At 40.2% G+C, this 24,034-nt stretch overlaps 1 protein-coding gene across 1 annotated transcript in view; it reads right to left on the reverse strand.

Moving 5' to 3' along the window:
* ntrk2a (neurotrophic tyrosine kinase, receptor, type 2a) overlaps positions 1 to 24,034 on the reverse strand; it is a 49,132-nt gene that overhangs the window by 3,623 nt on the left and 21,475 nt on the right. Inside the window, exons 12-16 of the mRNA XM_066643927.1 lie at positions 9,640 to 9,828; positions 8,491 to 8,621; positions 8,162 to 8,334; positions 7,078 to 7,318; positions 391 to 549 (exon numbers count right to left, since the gene is read on the reverse strand). Coding sequence (XP_066500024.1) covers positions 391 to 549; positions 7,078 to 7,318; positions 8,162 to 8,334; positions 8,491 to 8,621; positions 9,640 to 9,828 — 893 coding nt within the window. The remainder of the gene's footprint in view (positions 1 to 390; positions 550 to 7,077; positions 7,319 to 8,161; positions 8,335 to 8,490; positions 8,622 to 9,639; positions 9,829 to 24,034) is intronic.

The following is a 24,034-nucleotide window of genomic DNA, read 5'->3' on the forward strand; positions in this document are numbered from 1 at the left end:
GTGAAGGGGAGGGGCGGGGGGTAAACCATCAGGCAGCGCTCAAATGAGTCCGAGTTATTATTAATGATGAGGACGAGTACTACAAAGAGGAGCAGTGGAAAAAAAAGTAGTTAACTGTAACCTGTAGATATTCTCTAGAATTACTTGGAATAATATCATTCCTGTTTTGGAAATACATGTGTTTCTTTGGACAGCGACGATATAAACACAAACTATCAACTGTACAACTGTAGTGTTCTTTATTGTGTGCCCCGTACAGCACTCAGTAGATACAGACAATACATTGATCCCAATCCATTCAACAGAGTTTATAGAGTTGTGTCAGAGGGTTTGTGTTTTGTGTTGTGTGTGAGTGTGTGTGTGTGTGTGTGTGTGTGTGTGTGTGTGTACCTCATTGTTGGAGAGCTGATACCAGGGCTGTTTCCCGTAGGTGAATATCTCCCACAGCACCACTCCCAGACTCCACACATCACTCTCTGTGGTGAACTTCCTGTACATAATGCTTTCTGGGGGCATCCAGCGGATTGGCAGCATGGTGTGACCTCCCACCTTAATACAGCAAGACAGATGTGTCAAATGTTAAAATGATGGATGAGCAGATGTCCAACAAAATGTTGCTGTATAGTGTTGCTTTAAATAAAGTGAATAAAATAAACACTTTCCTTAAAGGGGACTTATTATCAAAAATATTACTATCTAAGTGAATTCCATCCATTCATTATCTGTAAGCGCTTATCCAGTTCAGGGTCACTGTGGGTCTGGAGCCTACCTGGAATCAATGGGTGCAAGGTGGGAATACACCCTGGAGGGGGCGCCAGTCCTTCACAGGGCAACAAACACACTCACACATTCAATCACACACTCACACCTATGGACACTTTTGAGTTGCCAATCCACCTACCAACGTGTGTTTTTGGACTGTGGGAGGAAACCCACGCGGACACAGGGAGAACACACCACACTCCTCACAGACAGTCACCCGGAGGAAACCCACGCAGACACAGGGAGAACACACCACACTCCTCACAGACAGTCACCCGGAGGAAACCCACGCAGACACGGAGAACACACCACACTCCTCACAGACAGTCACCCGGAGGAAACCCACGCAGACACAGGGAGAACACACCACACTCCTCACAGACATTCACCTGGAGGAAACCCACGCAGATACAGTGAGAACACACCACACTCCTCACAGTCACCTGGAGTGGGACTCAAACCCACAACCTCCAGGACCCTGGAGCTGTGTGACTGCGACACTACCTGATGCGCCACCGTGCCGCCCTATCTAAGTGAATTGCCATATTAATTTGTGGATCTAGAGCCTACCAACCCACAACGTGAAACAAGACAAAACAGTTTTTGTGGGATGCTTATGTCAGTAAACATGGGATAAACAATCCATTCTAAGTTTGTGCTGCTCTTTAACTCTGTGCAGGAAAATAAGAGTTATATCACACCATGTAAAGGAGATGTGACCAGAGTGGGGACGTGAGAAAGCAAAGCCAAAACAAGAGCGGAGAAATTAGAGAACTGGCAAAACTGGCAGAAATGAGCAAACACAGATGAAGAACTGAGCTGTGGGTGAACTGTGTCTCATTTCTCATTTAAAGGAACAAGCGCTGAAATGTGGCTCTATAGACAGGGGAAGAATCTATGGTTTGATTTGTGTGGTGTTTTTGCCCAAAGCATGTAACTGACGTTTAATAAACACTCCAGGGAGCTGTGGAACTTGTGGAAAATGGGTATAATACGTTGCTTTTCACACACAAATCACACTTTATGATGTATGATGATTGTCTTGAAATTAGAGCAACTGGAACAACCGTAGGAAAGTACAGTGAAAGCCAAATAATGAACAAGGCTCATTTTGAAGTCATTTCCAACTTTTTCTCTGTGTACGTACCAATGAAAACATTGCCCAAACACACACGACCTTGAAGATAAAATTCCATTGTATTTAAAAAGCGATACGGTAACTTTCTGATCACTATGGACTCCAAGGGAATTGGACTGACCTAAGCCTCAACCCCAAACCCCATCGCTTCATTTATTAGCTTTTCCATAATGCGCTCACACTAAAATATTAATTACGTATTTGCAGTGCAGTATGTGGATTGGTCTCATATTAATTGTTTTAACATACTGGACTCATCAAATATTAAGGGGCCAAAGCTTTTAGGCTTCTTCAGCCTGTCCCACTGAGGCTAGAAGCTCTATTAAGTGGGAGAATCTTCAAAACAGAAGTCTATAAGACCACTACTACGAGTCTCTCTGTCTGACACATAAACACCCACAAAGATACCTGCCAAGGCTTTTAATGTTACACTGATAAAGCTTATAGACCTTCTCAACAATATGGATTGGTTTTGTTAGGCACTGCTTTACGTGAGCATGCTGACCACACAATAACTGGCCACTTTATTAGAAATGCCTACCTTATAGGTCTGTAATATAGAAATATATTTACAGACTGTAGCTCATCTGCTGACCTAGAACAGAGGTCTTCAAATCCAGATCTTGGATCCAGGCCAGGATTTTAAATTGGCTCGCTGGTATGACACTACTTCTTCAACTGCTAATGTACATGACTGACCAGCTATAGTGTCATGCCAGCTGGACATTTTAAAAATCTGGCCTGGAACCTGAGATATGACCTAGAATTTGTGGACCAACTTCAACCCCTCAGCTTAGTTGCTGACTATTTACACTTTAAACACGTTATAGCATTTAAAGCTAACTTCTACAATTGTGGGCAACTGCACTTCCCTCTGGTTGTTTACATCCCGAAGCTAAGCGTCTTTTATAGTGGAATGGTGTGTGTGAGGGGGGAAAAATAAACAACTGATATTTTGTACATGGATGACGTTTAACTTGTTTGTAGGTGTTTATTCACTGTTTGAATTACCACAGAAACTCATCTGTAACTTGAGTTGTTTAGCTTTGTATCACTGTGGTTTATGCAGTTAGCCCTCTCCTGGATTTGGAGACATTTCCATATTAACAGCAAAAATAGGTCTATATTACCCACCTATCGAGCAATATCCTCATTTTAGTTCATGCTTTTCAACATTTGGAGTTCTCTCCGTTGTCTAAAAATACTCTGGATGCCATGAGCAGAGAGAGAAAGACCGAACAGAGCCAGTTTATTTTCCTACTCATTTACAGACACCAGGGCTTTGTAAACACATCAGACTGCTTTCCATCATGCAAACAGAGTGCTCTTTGATTAGAATTGTGAACTACGACTTTATACTATTTTCCAGAGCAACATTCAGTTTAATCTTGCTGATAATTGGTTGAGAGTCATGCCCAAGGACACTCAGTACAGTGTGATATTATGTGGTATTCCTGGGGACTCGAAAAGCTAGCTAATTCGTTGTAGTACTTAGCTACTACACTACACCAAGTATTAGCGTCTGTTTGCTGAACCAGAAGCTGGCCATTGATGAAGGCCTAGAATATGACTAAGGCTGGGTTTATCATTGCAGCATACTTGCTTTAAATGTGTTTTTTTTTAGCTGCAGGTAAGAGATCTTGCAACTAATGAGCAGATGCAGCTGATCAAAATGCAGATGACATGTGGTGTAGTTTAAGCAGATGTCTACAAACCTTTTGGTAATATTATGATGGCAGCCATGTTGCCTTTAGTCATATCGACATATGAGAGGAGTGTTCAGGTAAACTCAGTAAATTAACAGTGTGCAATTCATCAAATGAATCGAGCCTCCTCCATTTGTTATCAGTGAACACCATCACTATATGCAGACTCAGCAAGTGTGTCCTCCAGCATTCCAGCGCAGTGTTTACAAACCCCACTGCTCAGCTTATAAAGCTGCATGAGGTTTATTACTTCTGAAAACACCATGCTGAACGTTGCACAAAGATACTGCCTGCTAGCCGAGGCTTTAAACCTGTAAATCTCCGTTGTGCCCATAATAAGAGCATAAAGAGATTCACTGCATCAGTGCTGGTGTTTTATAAGGCTTCATAAACTCACTTACGAATATCTATGAAGTTTCATAAGGTCAGCGACAAAGCTCTATAAAAGTGCCATTGAGAGCCAGATTTCTGCATTACACAACCGCCTTTCACAACAAGACACCCCCCCCCTCCTGGCCGCTGGTTTTTCACAGCAGCTGTTTCTATGGAAACTGATGTTCTATAGGGCTAATCAATTCTGCGCCTGAGGACGAAACACACACACACACACTTCTGACTTGCATTTTAATCACAAAAGGGTCTGGGTTCGGCTCTTGACTCATGAGTTGAAGCATGTGATCACGTGATTCACTCGAGAAATGCCTGAACGTCAGGAAACTTACTGACAAGATGGCTAACATAGCACATCATCTTATGAAACTTTAAAGGAACAATAGGTAAGATTGGGTATTTTTGCTCCTGGGCTCCCTCTACTGTTGCAGAGTACAATTCCTTCAAATGTTACATAGTGCAGTTTCTGCAGTGCTGAGCCCAGAGTGGCAAGGACAGAGGCTCTGTTCTCACTATTACAGCTCAGTGGAGTGTCACAATGATTTTGAAACTGCATTCATAAGGTAAAAATACTACCTGCGTTCCTTTAAAAGGTACATATTCCACATTTAATTGTATATTTTCTTAAAATTGTATTTGTAAAAAAGTACAGTATTTTGGCCAAAAGTATTTGTAAGGCCTATGTACCAAAAATGTTTTTTTTTCTTGTTGTGCAAGGAATATCCTAAGCTGTGTGGCACTGCATTGTGTATTATGACATCACAATGCACATAGCCAGTGTAGACTAGGGTTCGATTCCCAGCTTAGGCAGGAAAGCCACACTATACCAATAAGTCCTTGGTAACATGATTCCAACATGAGTTTTGTAGATCAGCGGTCTTCAAATCTGGAACTCGGATCCAGGTTCCAGGCCAGGATTTTAAATTGCCTTGTTGCTATGGCTGGCCGGTAGAGTGAAATACTGGTCTGGATTTGAAGACCTCAGACAACCAGGAGCAGCACGATATTTAATCTGTTTTCGTTCATCTACCTCTCTAGTCACTCCACTTCAGTCACAACACTTTATATCACTTAAACATGAACAGGGCTAAATCACAAATCAGCAAATAATACATTCCATTCATCTTCTGTGACTGCTTTATTCTGTCCAGGGTCCTGGTGGGTCAGGAGCCCACACAGAATCAGTAAGCACAAGGCAGGAACGCACACACTGGCATTCCACTTTCACTCACACACTCAAACCAGTGGACAATTTCATACACTCACCCGGTCACTCACACAATTCCACACAGCTAATCCACTGACAAAGGTGTGTTTTTGGAATGTCAGAGGAAAGCCCAGCGCCCGGAGGAAACCCTCACACACAGAAACTCCTCACAGGCAGAGATCCAAAGCAAGGATCGAGGTACTTCAAGAAACTGAAATAAAATTAATATACAATTTCTTTCATTATATGAACCCTTAAAATGTGAAAAAATCTATGAATTTGAAGGCTCTACAGCAGAGAAAATACTTAAGACTCTCAAAATGTGTTTCTTTCCCCTCCATCTTTTTTTGTTTCCCTCTCTCTTCCCTTTCTAGTGCCTCTACTTCTCCACATGCAATCCCCTTTCTCTCTCTCTCTCTCTCTCTGCACTGTGGATGGCGGATGGGGAGGTGAATGTTAATCACAGTTCTTTAATGACTTTTTCAGTTTTCTGTCTGTCGGCGCCGGCGCTCTTGTCCTTTTCCTTCTTCGTCGCCATGGAAACCCCCTTTTCCTGTTCCCATGTCCACCCCTCTACTCCCCCTCAACCCTACACCCCCAGCCCGTTAATCTGAGAGAGACTTACTGACGGTGAATGTAAGGGCCACACACACACACACACACACACACACACACGCACACATACATACAATGATGCTCACACACATAAACGCTGCTGACATCACAGTGGACTGGGTACAGTCACGATGCTTTCTCCAGCCACTTCACCCTGCTCAATAAATGTAGGGAATAGAATATGTAGAGCGTATTGATCCGGACTTATTTTCAGAGCTTCTTGATCTTATGTTCCAGAACTCATTCTCTATGCGAAGGCTATAGCTTCCTTCTGTGTGGCAACAATCTACACACATCAAGTCTAAAATGCCTCAAGTTTCTCAACTTCTTCACCATGACGTTTATCTTTATGGCATTTTGCCGATGCTCTTATCCAGGACAATTTAGAGTTATAACCATGTTTACAGTCTTTCCTAATGAGTCTGAAAGGTGTGGAACAGTGTGCTTACACAAGCAGGGGTCTGAAATCAGACAGTGGGTGCAATGTGCAGTGCGTGGTGATGTGCCATGTACAATATATTAATCATGACCCTTAGTTTAGTTTCTAACACAAAGGCCTTTCATATTTCACATGTTACACTTTAGTCCAGTGGTAGAGATGGAGACTATACTATGTCCACTTATATTTGAACACTCCTTCTAACCAATCGATTGAATCAAGGTGCTGGCACAGGCATTGAATCCAACATAAAACAATGACTAATAGATTGGGAGGCATGGAGAAGCTGCACATGAGCCTAATTTTACCATGCTCAATGCCAGGTGTTGAGTTAAGGTGTATTAAACCCTCCAGTGTTCATGGGGCCCTGTCCAATACCTGTGTGTTAAGCTGGAGTGGCTTTTGTGATCCCAAACAAACACCAGCATCTGACTTCACAAATCCTCTTGTGGGTAAACACTATCAAATCCTCACAGCAATGTTCCAACATGGTTAAATGATGTGCTTTGTAAGGGTGATGTGTACGTGTGTCATCATGTTTAATCAAGTAACTCTACTTATGTTATGAATTAAGGCTCAGTAAGTTTCTCTACAACACTCTACAAGTGGCACTGTTTACACCTGAGATTGAATAATCCAGACATTTTGATGAATTTGTAAATACTCCACTTTAAAGTTGTCCAGCAAAGAATAAACCAAATATATCAATGTTGAGAAATAATTACATCTTCACTGCTATCTTGAGTTCAACTGATCTGAGGACCATGTGAAGCATAAAGGGCAACAGGAAGTGCCACAGGGGGAAGTGGGGAGCCCTCACCCGGTAGTAGTCTGTGCTGTAGACGTCGCGTGACATGCCAAAGTCTCCGATTTTCACCAGCAGGTTCTCGCCCACCAGGCAGTTTCTCGTGGCCAGATCTCTGTGTACGAAGTGCTGTGAAGCCAGATACACCATCCCTGCTGCGATCTGCTGAGCAATGTGCAGCATCTGAGACTGAGTCAACTCCACCTGCTGCTGCACCTGACTGTCTGCCATCAACACCGCATCAGGACCATGAGCCCTGCAGAGAGAGAGAGAGAGAGAGAGAGAGAAATGAAACAGAGGGAGAGGGAAGGTAAAGAGAAGCGATTACATCTAATGACTCTACAGTGAAATGAAAGATCATTGACCATCAGTTTGGGACTTTGCTATTTTTACTTATCATCACTATCCAAAGGAAAACATTGTTGTGTTCATATGAAGTAGTGATCTAAATATGCACAAAAATGGAGATAAATTTCTTTGGCCAATGATGATATGCTCTCAAATGATCCCAAATAACTGAGAAAGATTTTCAATGTCAGACATAAATTCAGACTAATATTTTGGGCTGTAGAAACTAAATATGCTCAATAATACTTTAATTGAATTCAGTAGAGTCAGATATACAAGACTCAGTAATCAGCATTTGTGCTGAAGGAAATAGTGCTTAGTCCTACCGAATGAGCAGGTGTGTGTGTGTGTGAGTGAGTGAAAGAGGGTATAGAATTGAGAGACTCAGGCATTTCTCATGTGTCCTGTGGATTTGTTACAGGCTTCAAAATGGAGACTCTGGCTTGTATCATTTAACAGATCACGGAAGCTACAAGGACAAAGTGTAAGGCGGTGAGTAAGCACTATTGGAAAACACACACACACACACACACACATTTTTGTAATTTGTCACTCATTTATCCAGATTAACTCACAATTTTTAGTCATGTTTCAGGTAATGCAGCATTAGGAGTTTTGCCAAAGGACTCTTATTAACATTGTGTAATTATCGTACCTGAGATGCGCATCGAACCCCAGTCTCCAGCATAAAGTGAAGCATTGTTATCCACCGTGTTACAACATGAGCGCACACACACACACACACACATACCTGAGGAATTTGTTAAGGTCTCCATGCTTCATGTACTCGAACACCATGATGAGGGGGTCACTCTCAACACACACACCGTAAAATGTGACGATGTGTTCATGCTGCAGGTTAGTCAGCAGCTCGGCCTCACGGTGGAAGTCTTTACGTGCATTCTCGCTGGCTTCTTTTAGGGTCTACACACACACACAAATATATATGCATTTACATTCAAATAAATGCCATATTACCAATCATTACCACCACACAGCTCTCCACATTTAGACAATGGCTACTTTGGTATAAAATTAGATAAATTAGTGTGAATTTCCAATTATGGGTGGTTATAGTACCTTTACAGCCACAAGGATTTTCTCCTGGTCCGGTGAGAGGTTATAACATTCAGCTAAGAACACTTTTCCAAAGGCTCCTTCACCCAGTTCCCTCTTCAGGACGATGTTGTGCCTTTTAATGTGCTGGACAACTGAAATCATACACACATAACACACACCTTTAATGTGGAAGAAGAGAAAATTAACAGTTTATTTAATGCTAATTTAAAAACAGACACGTCACTGACATCCTAACACTTCTGCTCATTTGAAAATGAAAAGGAAGAGCAAAATGGAGTGTTTTGTTTGATCTAAAATGCATTTTAAATGCTTTTCAAATGTGCTAATATATGAGTAATACCAATTCTCAGAGCGGGACAAATGAAGATGCCTCACAGTATTAACTGAAGTCAGATGTCCCCTAACAGAGTGAGGACAGTGTGGAGATAAGAGGAGATTAATCAGTCGTTTAGTGTGCTGTGCTAGGGAGGGAGAAAGAGACAGAGACAGGAGAGAGAGAGAAAGATAGAGAGAGAAAGAGACAGAGAGAGAGAGAGAGAAACGCAGCTCTCAGAGATTTATCCCTGATGTGATTAAGAAATGCTTTTGAAGAAAAACTAGCCAGTCAGCCGATTACATTAGCGAGGCTGAGATGATGAGGCTACATCGATCTCCAGTAACTCACTGCATACCATAACCCAATATTAAAAGGAACCAGAGTGGGGAAGAAAGTACAGCAAGACAGGAGGAGGAGCAGGGAGGAGAGTAAAGAGGGATATGATATATGAGGGTGTAAAGAGGGAGAGAAAGAGTGTGTGTGTCTGCAGGCAGATATGCATTACTCTGTGGATATTTGCAGGCTATCTATAGACTCAGACATGAATATCAAAACACTGACACATATAGATTGTGTGGAGAGAGGTAAACACTATCATCCTTGAAAAAGATGTCATCTAGATGGCAGCTTATGTTACATTTATCTGAAAATTTGCATAAACATCTGTATAATGAACACTCCAGAACAAAACATGCTTTCACAATGTGCGTGTCCATTTCAGAAGAACTGGAGACCAGGGAAGCTAGCAGTATTTCTGGATTTTTTGGACACTTTTTGTGTATGCAGCAATGCAGAGTATTTAAATGGTTAATGAAATACCCGTATCTACTCACAGGTGTCTGATTTAAGGAGGCTGCTGGTGCTGCGGAAGTACTGCGGGTTCTCGATGACTGGGATTTTGGTCATTCCGATGATGACAGCATCTGTGTTCATGTCTGACGATGACGGTGTGTTTGAGCCATTGGAGACATGGTGGAGAGGACTAGCCGAGTCGTCATCATTGCTAATGACGGATGAAGGCCCTGAGGAGAGTGAGTAAATAACAGAGAGAAAATAAATGTTTTGAGAGGCTCGTAAATGTCCTATAAAACTAAATGGCTTGAGTTTCTTTGTCATACTCTCATGCTACAGCTGTTTACATTCACTGAAGTGAGGTGGACTGGCCCTGAGGGAAAGTTGCTGCTGATTTTTTTTTTTTAATTTTTTTTTTTTTTTTTTAACCACAGGTAGAGATATGAACGCTAGTCATGAAGAATGCTAGCCATTTGCATGTCATTATAGAAGCTAGCCATTGTAAAAACTACTGATTGTGAGTGCTAGTCATTGTGTATGCTAATAATCATGAATACTAATCATTATGAAAGCTACTCATCAAACTACTCATAATTATCTTATAAATCAAATTTAGGGTTTCTCTTACAAAAGCAAAAAGCTAGGGATAGTGTCTGCTTCACTTCAAAAACTTGCTTGCTAGGAAAATGCTAATAAATTAAACAAAATAAAACATGTAGGTATTAGATCATTTGTACAAACTGGCTCATGCTAGCTTTCATTTATTTGACTATATTTTGAGTTTGAGGACGACCCTTATGAGAAAATTCAGACTTGTCCACACATATTCAGTGGTGCATACAGTTTGTATAATCTCCATAGAAAACCATACTCCAAAGAGGGGCCTATCTCCCTTTTGCCATAGCTTATACTGTAATTGATGGTGTTCCAGATCTGTTTCTGGCTTTAGTCAATAATTAATCTCACAGTTTTCTGTTGTTTCTTCCTCGCCCTCAAGGGATTTTTCTGTCAGTCCTGCCCTTCACTTGTCCGTTAGCTATTTAACAAAGTCTACTTTTATGCTATAAAAAGTGCTATACAAATAACATTTTATTTAATTTAATAAGAAGAATTGTCTAACGATTTGTCAGGAGAAGTGGGTTAGCTGAAAAGAAGGTCAGTGCTCTTTGTGGGACCTCCCTTCTTTCTGTCCCAAGACAAACTATTCACTTGCCTGATAACATCTCAGAGAACTAAAAGAGGGAGATCATTCCTAATTTTCTTTCTTGGTGACCTAATGAACCTTCCTGGAATGGACTTTTAATGCCTTGCACATTGCCTGGGCCATCTGATAAATCCAGTTTTCCACATTGGTTGGAAATGTTGCCGAACGGTAGCAGAATCAGTGGCCTATCTTTTCTAATTGCTGTTTTTAACAATCATGAAAACACACACACACACACACACACACACACAGAATGTTGAGTAACTGAAATCCCACGCTTAGTATCCTCTGCGTATTGTATTGGACGGAAGGAATGAATTATGGCAGTAATCACTCAGTGAGTCTCGCTTCTCAAAGCTCATTTCGCAAAGAGGATTCCCAAATGATTTTCAATACTACAGTCAGGTCAGTTCAGTTCTGTAGCTGTCTACAAGTTCAGTTCTTTACTTAAATGATTCATATCATAAAAATGTCACCTCTGGAGCCTACCAACATAACCAACAAGTGTGAAACAAAACAACCCAGTCAGGTTTTATAGTTTAAAACGCTAAAAAAGATGAATTCTGATTTTCTCATTTTACACAGAGTACAGGCACTTTAGAGCTGTCCTGCCTCCTCGTCTCCAGTCATAGCACTGGACGCATGTTTAGGTGAGAGTGCAAAGATGAGGTTAAACACAGCAAAACAAACACAGCTAAATAAGTTTACTTATTTAATTAGTAAAAATTGAGAACAGGGAAGAAAGAGAACAGAATGAAAATGGTTAAAATCCACAGCTTTTGCTCATCTCTCCGGGGCTGAGCTCTACCTCATTAGCATTTAAAAGAACAGGTGCTGAAACCAGTCATTGTGAGCAGGACTGTTTAGACAATGGGGGATAGTTCCTGTGGTGTTTGATCCTTGTGTTATTTTTAAAGTGTGTCACTGACATTTCTTTAAGACTCCAGTGATTGTTAAATTGTGCAAAACTAGTCAAATATTTCCCTTATCATATGTTCTATCTGTAATTGTTCATACGTACCTATTGTAAACACGTCCTATCGGGTGAACATTTTCATGTTGAATTGACCAAAATAACAGCTGCCACAGCACTGTTTTGGTTTCATGCTACTTCACTTGGGGTCTGTTTCAGTGTCATAATTTTCAGTGTCAAAAGACTAGAACTGTGCTGAATGAACTCTGGCTTCACAAACATTCCTCAGGGTTTCCTTCATCTCATTTCCTCTCTTTGGGTATTTTGGAACACATGAATTCAACTGGGTGTTGGTCCTTAATAGGTCATTTTTAGCAAGAACACCAACTAGCTATAACCCAACACTACAGTCTGAATTAGTGAGTCATTCATTCATAGCTCAGTAGGAAGAAAAGAGTGATCTTGAGAGAAAATCTTCAATATTTCAGTAATAGATCTTCTGTTTCTGTGACTGGAACTGGTCGTGACCGAAGGAGTGAAATATTGTGAGACATGCTTTCAGCTGTTCTTGGAACAGTGGAACAGCAACAATACAGTAACTGTCTTCCACACACAGTAAAGTAATACTACACTTGTGAGGTCTTACTTGCTGAGGGGTCTGTTAAGAAAATAACATTAAACCTAGGCCCTGCTTTTAACTGTAAACACTGAAAAGACATGTTTGTATGTCATTTATGTTTTTTAAATGCTTCAGAGGCTTGTAAATATGTGATAGCAAAAGTCCTAACTAGTTGTTTTTCAGAGGACAGAACACTTGGCACACACACACACGCTATGCTTTGCATGATGTCTTGATTATTTTCGTTGATTTTTAAATTCCATGCTATTTACTTGGTCTATGCAGTTTTTATTCAAAAAAATAAAATAAATAAATATATATATATATATTTGATTCACAGAAATCAGCCAATGTCCCAATATCCTCAAAATATTTGTGATTTTTATGACTCTGAGGACACTTCACACACACACACACACACACACAGCCAGTACTGGCAGTACTCAAGTGAGCTTACAGTGTTTGAATGCAGATTGTTGATTATGGCTATTATGACCACATGCATATCGTGCTGCACAACCTGAACCAAATGACCTCTCAAAACCACTCAACACTTGTTACAAAACAGCAGACACAAAAGAATGATTGTGAAAAACTATGTAGCGCTAATAGAGGTCTGCATTAGCACAAAAAAAAAATCTAAGTCCTTATCTGAGCTCTGATCTGATTAGAACTGACTGGTATTGCTGCCATGGTGTTGATGTGTTTTATTTTGTAACATAGCACTTCAAATACAGATAGTGTAACTGATTTGTAACTGATTTCTCTTTGTGGAAAATCTTCATCCTGCTAAACATGAGTGAGTGAGAAATTAGGTGAGTGAAGGAGTAATTTTAAGCCAAATCCATGCAGTGTATTCCACTTCATCTATAAGATGAGCTTTCATTATCGACCGGCTACATTCACAAGCAAATATATGTATTGCCAGTCGTCCTGCTGTTACAGCTTACAATATATAGTCACAAGCTTCACCTGTGAGTGCCAGCACATTTGTTAGGTTTAAAAAAGAAACAGCCATTTAGTGTTTTCCTCCAAGCTGAGATGTCCAACGACACAGTGGAAATGGTGATTTGAAAAGACTTGGTTTTACTCTTATGAAACACAAAAAGGCTTTTGCCGGAAGGCAGAAAGGCAGTGGCCATTTGCTTGGGGTTGAACTTATGACCTCGTGTCCCAGGCTAGTTCTGTGGATGCTAAGTTAACACTTAAACTAAAGCAGGAAGCCCTCAGCAATAAACATTTAGCAGCACTCCTAAAATCCCTCAATAACCCCAAAACAACCTCCTCAAGATGGCCTACGCATCAACCCCTCTTTAAGGGCGTGATGACAGTGACAGTAACAAGAAAACATTCCTCGGGCTCCAGTCAGTGATAATCCGAAGAGCATGTTTTGCCTGAGATTCCCTTGGGAGCAACCTGTCATCAGGTAAAAACACAACATCACAGTAAACACTAACTGCCGGCAGTCCTGGCCTCTGTAATTCACTGCAGCCAACGGCAAGTTCCATCCAGCTTTAATGGCTAATCTGATGTGAAAATTATGTACTTCAGTGGAGATTTAAATGCTTTCTTGAAACACTAGCAAAAGCCATAGGTATTAACAGTAACAGACTGAACAGTGGTTTAACCAGTTTAGATGATATATATATTTGCTTTCTTAAGCCTGATTGTCAGTTTTGACTCAGCCCCCAAAAGTTGGATGACCAGATCTGAGATGGTGAAAAAGAGGACACGTCTCGGGGGGGGTGATGAGCTCTCTGCCGTTGTATTCTTAGCTGAACCTATGTGTGCTTTTAGGTCCTCTACACCTCTGTTTGTTACACAAAACATGGGAATTCACCCGAAAACGTACATTTACGTTTCGGCATAGCTGCTCGAGATGAGGGTGGGTACATGAGCTTTGCCTGACGTAAACAAGAACTACTGACGTGCAGACTGACCAATTAAATGTTTACAGAGAAGGTTATCGACCAATAACGGTTGCTCTACACTCAGACCGTCCAATCAGAAGATTTTAGGCTACTTCACCACGCCCCCTTCTCACTCAAGCGAACCAATCGGAGTAGGGGAGGGCGGGACTAGTTTGTTAACGAAATGTCTCAAATCTAATATATATAACCTATGTAAGCTCTAAAAAAACAAAAACAAGATGTTTGTGAAATTCATTCATTCATTCATTCATTATCTGTAACCGCTTGTCCAGTTCAGGGTCCAAAGCCTACCTGGAATCATTGGGCGCAAGGCAGGAATACACCCTGGAGGGGGCGCCAGTCCTTCACAGGGCAACACAGACACACATTCACTCACTCACACCTACGGACACTTTTTGAGTCACCAATCCACCTACCAACATGTGTTTTTGGACTGTGGGAGGAAACCGGAGCACCCGGAGGAAACCCACGCGGACACAGGGAGAACCCCCAACCTCCAGGCCCCTGGAGCTGTGTGACTGCGACACTACCTGCTGCGCCACCACGCCGCCCATGTTTGTGAAATTCCGCCTGGACATTTTTTTAAGTCTAAAAAAGAGGACATGTCCGGGTAAAAGAGGACGTCTGGTCACCCTACCCAAAGTTGATTTTTCAAAAATTGATTAATTTTTTTTAATCTGATATCAACTGCAATTTTTTTAATCATGTTTCAAGCATGTAGCAACTCAGTGAGATGCAGTGAGTGCTGAGGGTCCTAGTTAATCTGATAATGTTACTGGGAAATATATTTTATTTGAATATCTTCATTACAAAAAATATAATATAATTAACATCAGAGGCCTGATTTTGTTGACATATTTTAAGTTACCATTTACATTTACTACATTTAGCATACAGTCTTATCCAGACTAACCTATAAAAGTGATATTTCACAGTCTTTAGGAAATAGAAGTAGGATTAGAGTCCAAATAAAACTCACTATATACAGGAGTCAAAGCTGGGGTCTAATGAGAAGAATGCGAAAAACATAAATGCAATACAATACAACATTATTGCTGTAGTAAAAGCAGCCCATATTTTTGTCTATTATTTAATAAAACAGCATGCCAGCATGTGTCATATAATTGGTGGTCCTATATAGGAAATGAGGTATGTGTAGGGTGACCAGACGTCCTCTTTTTGCCGGATATGTCTTTTCGGGACCTAAGAAATGCGTCAGGCCGGGACTTCTAAACCTCAAAAACTCTCCGGGACTTTGCCGTCCACAGTCTTAACCCTGTCCCAATTCGTACAACAAGCCCTAATCCCTTTATTGAATGTGCACTTCGATGACGTTTGATGACGTTGTTGTAGGTGAGTAAAAGGTGCGCGCCGGGATCAAGTATTCAAGGGGTTGAAGCTCAGAGCAGAAATGGGACACACTTCGCCGAGCTCCGCTCTACATCAGTGTTTTACTGGAGCCTCGAACAGAAATGTGTTCAAAGTTGTTAAGGTTATTTATCATAGTCTCTTCTTCGTATTTGGAAGCGTTTCTGTGTCACACGAGCCTTTCACTTTCTGCTGTAATTTTATAAAACCGAAAGTCGTCACTTCTGTCCCTATAACGACACAAACACACGGACACACCTGACCGTTACTGACTTTCTGACGAGTTAATCAACTTACTTCTGCGCAGTTTTTCTGTTTAACATTAACTTTAGAAGAAAACAAGCTAACTTCGGATCATTAAACTAGAACAGGAGAGAAACTAAATTAAATCTAGCACGTTTTATCAACTAGAACTTATAAAATATGAAATATAAGTGTTTTTACATAATGTCTAGATCCCAGCAATGTTCTGATCATTTATCAAGTCTTTATTACTTCTGTTTGATAAAATGTGGTGCTTGCTTTTCGTAACGTTTAAAAAACACAGTTAAAAAGTAAACTTGTCAGTTTCTGTCATGATCATGAGTTTTCCGGTGTAAACAAGTCATTAAAACACAGGGCTTCAGTTTTGAAGTTTGGTGTGAACAGAAAATAAGTTTAAATTATAATAAACTGTCAAGAATTGACAAAAAATATTATTTTATTATTTTTTCTTAGGGCCAAATGTTGAATGGAACGGAATCTGTCCAAAAAGTAATTTGTTATATATTTTGTTAAAGAGTATCCATCCATCCATCCATTATCTGTAACCGCTTATCCAATTTTAGGGTCGCGGGGGGTCCAGAGCCTACCTGGAATCATTTGGGCGCAAGGCGGGAATACACCCTGGAAGGGAAGCCAGTCCTTCACAGGGCAACACAGACACACACACATTCACTCACACACTCACACCTACGGTCACTGTCGAGTTGCCAATCCACCTACCAACGTGTGTTTTTGGACTGTGGGAGGAAACCGGAGCTCCCGGAGGAAACCCACGCAGACACGGGGAGTTAAAGAGTATCTGTTTATATATTAAAATTCAGCAGAGGTTTAGTTAAATTATTATGGAAGCATTTCTGCTGCCTACCTGCCCCATGTGTCTTCTTTTTTGAAAACTCAAATATGGTCACCCTTGATATGTGCCATGATTGAGACAGTGCTAGTGATAAATGGTAGGTACAAGCTAAGCTACACTAGCCATGTAGCTGCAGTGCAAAACCAAAGAAGCAAATTATACTTTTAGCTTAACAACGACTCTCTCAGACCTCCAACAACTGTGACTTATCTCAAAAACGCAGTTATTTGTTTGATTAAAAATACAGCTCGAATGTAGACACATTAGCCTTAGTGACATGTGAGGAAATAGAGCCAGGAATTGGAGCTTTGTTTTGTTGTCCAATCCAGTTACCAGAAAACCATGCTCCTCATGGCGAAACAAGAAATGACCATCACTGAAAATGGAAGGACAGCTTTACAGTTCATGCTAAGACACTCAGTGTATTTCAGAGGCCATTAGGGTATCATCAAGAGCAGTGAATGATTCAGTGCTAGTAAACAGGTCTTTTCACTTCGGCTTACTGTAAGTTCTTCTGTTTTTTTAATGGCTGTGATTTCTTCGCTATTTTACAGTAACATCAAAAATAGATCTGCGTACTTGGCGGACAAATCATGGGTCGCATTTCAACAAAAAACTGACTTTGAAGCTGGCCTTGGGCAACCTTGTTGATTATCTATCTATGGCCTCGTCCAATTTTTTTTCATTAATCACTAAGCCCTTCTTTGAAGTGGACAATTACTTCAAAGGACAAGAGTTCTCAGGGTGCTGGAAGGTTGAAAAACAGAATTTGGAGTTCATCATGAAATCATATAAAATATTGAAACATTGAAAGCATGAAAAATCCACCTGCACATGTTTTGTTTCTTCAATACTCTGAGCCTTTTTTGTAATTTGTGTGTTGTTACAGGATCACAGTGGTTATAATTTTTTACGAATTAAGATGAGAGACTTCTGAGAGGAGCACATAGAGGGCACTCATGAGCAGTCCTATTCGGGAATAAAAAAATGGTAGATGTACAGGACTTGCACTCCTAAATTAGCATGTGTAAACAAGGGTGCATGTATGAGGAATGGGACAAGGTTAAAGCAGATCACCTCACATGCTCATACATTTTTAGGAGGGATTAAAACCTTTTTTCGCCTCCAATTATAATAATTATTGCTAGTTAAACACATAGCTAGGACTCCACAAATCACACAGTGCTTCCAAGGCGTTTAAAGGCTTTTTCTAAGACATTCTTTTCAATCAGCGCTGCTTCAAATAACCAGCTCAGTGTGCTTGGAGGAGGACACTAACTACGCCGATAAGTGACACCTAACAACCACTCAGCTAGAATCATGTTGAGGAGGGGAGTTGTAGGGCTATCCCACCTACCCAAAAAGAGTGAGGTCAATATGGCTCTCGGACTTTGTCTGAAACCCTGAAGTCGCCAGGGAAATCTCTCTCTCTCTCTATTACAAACGAAAGGGCAGGACACCATTTGACATATGCTATAAGTCTATGTCTGCAGTGAAAATCATTGTAAATGCAGTTAAACCTCAGGGGTCAGATTGCAGTCTGCCATAAGGGTGAGGAAGGTGAAAGGTACAGAGAGAAAAGGAGAAAGAAACAGAGTCAAAGAGGCAGATCAAGTGCTTAGCGGGTGAACAGGGGTCAGGACCTAACACAGTCCAGATCCCTGAGGCTGAATGGAGGTCAGGCGTTTGTATTGATCCACTCTGGTGCTCAGGAGCTAATTGAATGTTGAGGGTCTTCAAAGGTTAACCGTGCTACGTTACTGAATGCCAAGTCTTGCAAGATTCACAAAAGTCACATATGGTAACTCTGTATTAGCACAGTAAGCTAATTTCACTGTGTGCTAATAGGTTCCCCTCAGCTCCTAAAACCCATAATCCACTCAAATTATTTGAGTTTATTGTACTACAACTGGCTGATTAGTAAGGCTAGCTATTGCCAGCTAGCTTACAGTAAGACATCCATCAGGATTTGATACATCACTTAGGATGGACACAACTATTTGATCAAGAAAGTTTTGAAAATCAATGAGTACATTAGGACAATGGAAAAGACATTTCTATACTCTACCCGAGGGCACTGTAAAATGTATTCATTGACAGAAGCTCTGGTTTAGTCTGTACCGAAACCAAGCTAATGCAGATTAGCAGCTCCACAGTCATGCTTCAAACTGGAGCACATTGACTATTTCTAAATGTTAACATGCGAAAAAGAATCATTGGAGATAATGACTGACTGTACCTTTAAACTTTTAAAATGGACAAATTGTATCAAATGCCAATTGCCCTTAGTTTCACGAAACGAGTCAAATCAGGACACAAAACATCAAAAAATACTGTAATTTTTGTGCATTCAGTGAATTTATTGACTGTTCAGCTGGGTACACACAGCTTGTTTAATCTTCCAAAAGTATTAGCGGGGGGACATTTATTATGAAATGTTGAATAAGCAGGCATCTATTGCTACGTTCAAGTGATGTTGGAAACTGGGAAATACCATTTTTTCGACATGTAAATTGCACCCGAATGGCGGCCAAAGTCGTGTTTACAACTGGTACAACTCAGGATCCTAGATGATACACAAGTTTAAAAGATGTGACATATATCGCGAACTTTTACCTCTTCTCCAGGAGAAAAGGGCAAATATGCATTTAAATAGGTTTATTACGCATGTGTTCTGTAATTAAAAGACTAATATTTTGATCCGATTTGTTATTACTCAAGTATTTAATGATAAATCACTTTTTGGGGACATGTTGTGTACAGTGGGTGGATATTCAGCCAAGCTCCTGAACGCAGTGAAGTCATATTTATTACTTAACCATCCGGTATATACAACCCTAAAGCAGCATTTCATTTATATTATAATTACATTATAGTTAAATGATTGGAGTTACCACTAAGGCCTAGGGCAATTTTGCTGTGAATATCCATGCAATGATATTTAACTAATTCCCTCCATAATAACCATCATGTATACTTTGTGTGTGTGTGTGTGTGTGTGTGTGTGTGTGTGTGTATATATATATATATATATTTCTACAAGGAACACATTTATGTAAGACAATGTGTGTCAAGATTTGAATGTAGCATTTTCTCATTCCATAAGTACTGCTTTTCTCTGGAGAACATACACACTGTGAGTGCAATCATTGTGTGTGTATCCTAAAGCAGCAAAATTCACTTTTGTGTTTGTGGTGTCCAGATACACACACACATATATATAATCCACTGTCAAGCTAAAAGTGTATACAACCACCAAGTCTTGGGATTTATACACAGCACATGTGCGAATTTTCAGACAGGTTGAAAATAAAACAGGTGCGTTTGAACATTTTATCCGTGTGTGTGTGTGGTTGGCCGTATCTGCATCCGGTAAGGAAACACGACCACCACCGTCTTGAAACTCTTGTTTTTCTTCGAGCAAGTTGAGAGGAAGTGATCTATTGATCTGAGGAGCTAATGAGGGAAGAAGGATGGAGGGATGGATGGAGGAGGGGAGTGGACGAACTGTCTTCCGGATTGGATTTCGGTTACACAGCAATACTGAGACTGGGGCCCTGAACCGAGGGCTCCCAAACACATCCAGGCCAGTGCGTGCCGATATCATATTCTCAAAAATAACACTCCCATTAAAAAAAAAAAAAGAAATCTCCATTAATGCATGGTGCTATTTTTTGGAAACAGCTCTTACTTTCTCACATGACAACTCCCTTCATTCTTCTGAAAAGAGGAGGGTACAGCAAATGGGACAAGGGCACGATGATGGTGATAGAGAAGTGTATTTATAACCCTTAGAAGTCGGAGTGACTGCAGTTTCTTTAGAGAAATGATTTCTCAGTCCAATGAGGAAATTCCATTAAAAATGTGGATTTAATGTTTGCATAAACATTAGAAATCAGAAACTTAACACATAAGTGTACTATTCTCAGTATGTACATATCTATTAAACTAATTTTATGTACTATTTCTGTACAGTCTTGCTAAAATGACTTGGGCTGGGTTTGCCAAAGGCTTTGTAGAAATGAGTTCATTGTTAAATGGTAGAGTGAGCATCACATTAAACAGTCTCTGTATGAGTTTAGATTAATGCTACAAATCTATTGAACAAAGCTATAAAATTGATTCTACAAGGAAAACATTCATATAAGACACTATTTGTCAAGATTTGAATGTAGCATATTGAGAAATTTCAGCATAAAAGACCCAAACTATAAAAACCTCATACACTTTTGCACAGGCCTGAGACTGTAAATGGGTGAATACAAAAGGTAAGGAATGGTTTTTTTGACCGAGAGAAGCTTAATCACACATATACTGTGCTAGTGAATTACTCTTAAATAGTTAACAACTCTTCACATCTAAAGATTAAGAATTCACCAGGCTCTGAAGAGCTCATCTAATCCTGTGCTCTTGAACAGTACATTAGGGCAAATACCTTTATAAACAAGCCACCCCCAGATCTAATGTCCTACACAGCCTGAAAGCCTGAAGTCCAGCAGTCGTACAGCTTAACTTTCAGCCAGGAATCTACCCAGGAGCAAATCTGGTAAAGCCAACAACAACCTATTGGGTTTCAACATAAACAGACAAATTGCAATGTCACTCTTGAGCCCTTCAGCAAAGACGTTCTAAATTCAAGGCCAGGAACAGGGCATGTTTTTTTTTGTCTCCATCAAGTCTCCATCATCGCCTCAGGGGTCAGGTGGGTCTGTCCAGAGCTCATCACTCTTACGAGGCCTATTATTTACCAAAGTGCTGAGGTGAAAAGTGACAAGAGTAAAGTTCTCTTAGTCCTAGCCTGAAAAACAAATGTTTCCAAATCCAAAACAAACTCATTAAAGCAGCACCATGACCCCAAGTCTAGAGTTCAGGACAAACCATGAGAACACATTATTGGTAGATGTCTTTAACCAAATGATTCTGCTTCTAATTATATTACAGAAGGATTCTCATTGGTATAATCTAGGATTATAATCTCTAAATCTGTTATGTGAACAAAGTCCACTCATTTTAAGAATATATATCATTCCTTTAAATGTCCTCAGAAAAATCAGAGGAATTGAAGACTTCCCGAATGAGGAAACACACCTGAATGTACATGGAAAATGTTATTGTTGCAGCATAAGATTTTAGTGCAGTGGTACAATTCACCACGTTCTCCCTTCGCTTTTTAAAAATGTATTTATTTAGTTTCCTGGTGTGTGTGTTTGACTGGTGTCCACCTGCCATGTCTGATCCACTCGCACCAGCACAACACACCACCAGCACAACGACAGTGTCATCGCACCTTGAGAATGATCCCTGGTCTTGACCACTGAAGAACAGGGTGAAAGTGAGGAAAGACAAAGTATGCAGAGCAACAGCTGGACCACATTCTGTAAATGTTGAACTACAAAGTTCTCTTGTATGGTCAGTGGAGCTGAGAGAAGTTTCACTTTCTTCTCTTTTACAAAAGATAATTATTTAAAATACATCCTGAAAGGTTCTTTAGGGAGTCAAATTGGCTTTTACAGCACTGCTATAATTATTTGTGAATGACAAGAATAAATGTGCTGTCAGCCATTTTCTTTAGTGATTCTTCCTCTTGATATGAGTCAGTGATTATAATGACACCTATTCGCCTAGCTGTGTCAGAGATTCTATATTAAACATGGCCTCCAAGGACTGGCGCCCCCTCCAGGGTGTGATCTTGCCTTGCGCCCAGGGATTCTGGGTAGGCTCCTGACCCACCGCGACCCTGAACTGGAAAAGCGGTTACAGACAATTAATTTATGAATAAACATGGCCTCCCCCATGTTGGAGATCTGCACTATGGAGCAGAAAGTAGTTCACAGAGTGACTGCAAACTAATTTGATTAATCTGGTGTGATTTGCATTGAAAAATGTAAAAAATAAACATAACTAAATAGTTTCAACTTTTTTTTATGGTAAAAATTACTTTTTTAAGGGATGTGTTCTCATCTTTTCACTTCAGCAGAACATGTCACTTGATGAATCTTTTGCACTTCGCCGTACAGTGGAGTGAAATCTAAGGAGGTAGTGATGGAAGCACTGAGAGTGGTCACTGAACCGGTCAGTCTTTACAGCATCACCATGCTGCCCAAAGAAACATTCCATGCGTTTTCCATACTCATTTCCACACCATATAAACCCTCCACTGCCACTTTGAGTTTCTCAGTTTCAGACATCGGAACTCAAGTCGCGCATTCACTATGCAGAGGGCTTTATTTAGAATGGAGCTTCCACACACACAATATATATATATGGTTTATAGTCACGGTTTAGTTTACTACATTACTTGAACACAGCTGAGCAGCAGTCCTTCATTGTATGAAAATTGCATGATGAATGGACCAATAGAAATGCTCTAATGTGACTTGCAATAAGACCTCATATAATTTTATTTCAATATCTGAAGTATAAAATGTTCATTATTATTACACAGAGCTCACTTCAGACAAAAACAAAAGCAGTAACAGAGTATCTCTACATTTTTATTTTTTTTGCAGAGAATATTCTAATTTTCACTTCTATGTCTGGTCAGATTCATTGCAACTTATATGTAGGAAAAACAAGGTACGCTGTTGGAAGAATGTCTTACTAGATTTTCTGGTCTTTTGCAAATAATATAGTGGAGTGGATGAGAGAGGGGAAAAAAGAAACATAGGAAAGAACAAGCCAAGTCACTCAAACTCCCAACACAGTGTGTGTGTGTGCATGCGTGTGTGTGCATGCGCGTTTGTCTCTCTTGGCGGGATGGACGGAATAGGGAAAAGGGGAAAGAGGAAATTCTTCCACCTCCACAGTGGAACAGAGGAGAGAAACGGCTCCTTTGCTCACAGTTCACTTCAGTTACAGCTGGAGAGAGAATATCCCACAAACCCCACAGCAGTGAGGTTTAAAACACTTATCTTTCAGAGCAGATCTGGGGCCTCCTTTTTATAACGGCAACTGACTTTCATACAAAATTAGGTCTTAGGAGAAGTTCCCATCATTTGCAAACAAAGGATGTTTAAAACAAATGTGTTCACTCGTCGGCATTCAGTTGTTTTTATCTCCTCAGATTTATTTTTAACCTTTAAATGCTATTACGTTTAAATCTGTGAGTGCTGAAGTTTAATAATTGACTTTAATTGTTGACTTGTCTTTGACAGAATAACAAAAAATACATGAAAGCAGCTCATGTGAAAAAATAAAGTCATATGTCAACAAAAGGCAGAAATGAATTAATCCCTTTTAATGTGTAATTTTACAGTTCAAAACACTACATTGCAGTTTATCTAT

Source organism: Hoplias malabaricus, chromosome 14 (genome assembly GCF_029633855.1).
Source record: "Hoplias malabaricus isolate fHopMal1 chromosome 14, fHopMal1.hap1, whole genome shotgun sequence".
NCBI classification, from domain to species: domain Eukaryota; kingdom Metazoa; phylum Chordata; class Actinopteri; order Characiformes; family Erythrinidae; genus Hoplias; species Hoplias malabaricus.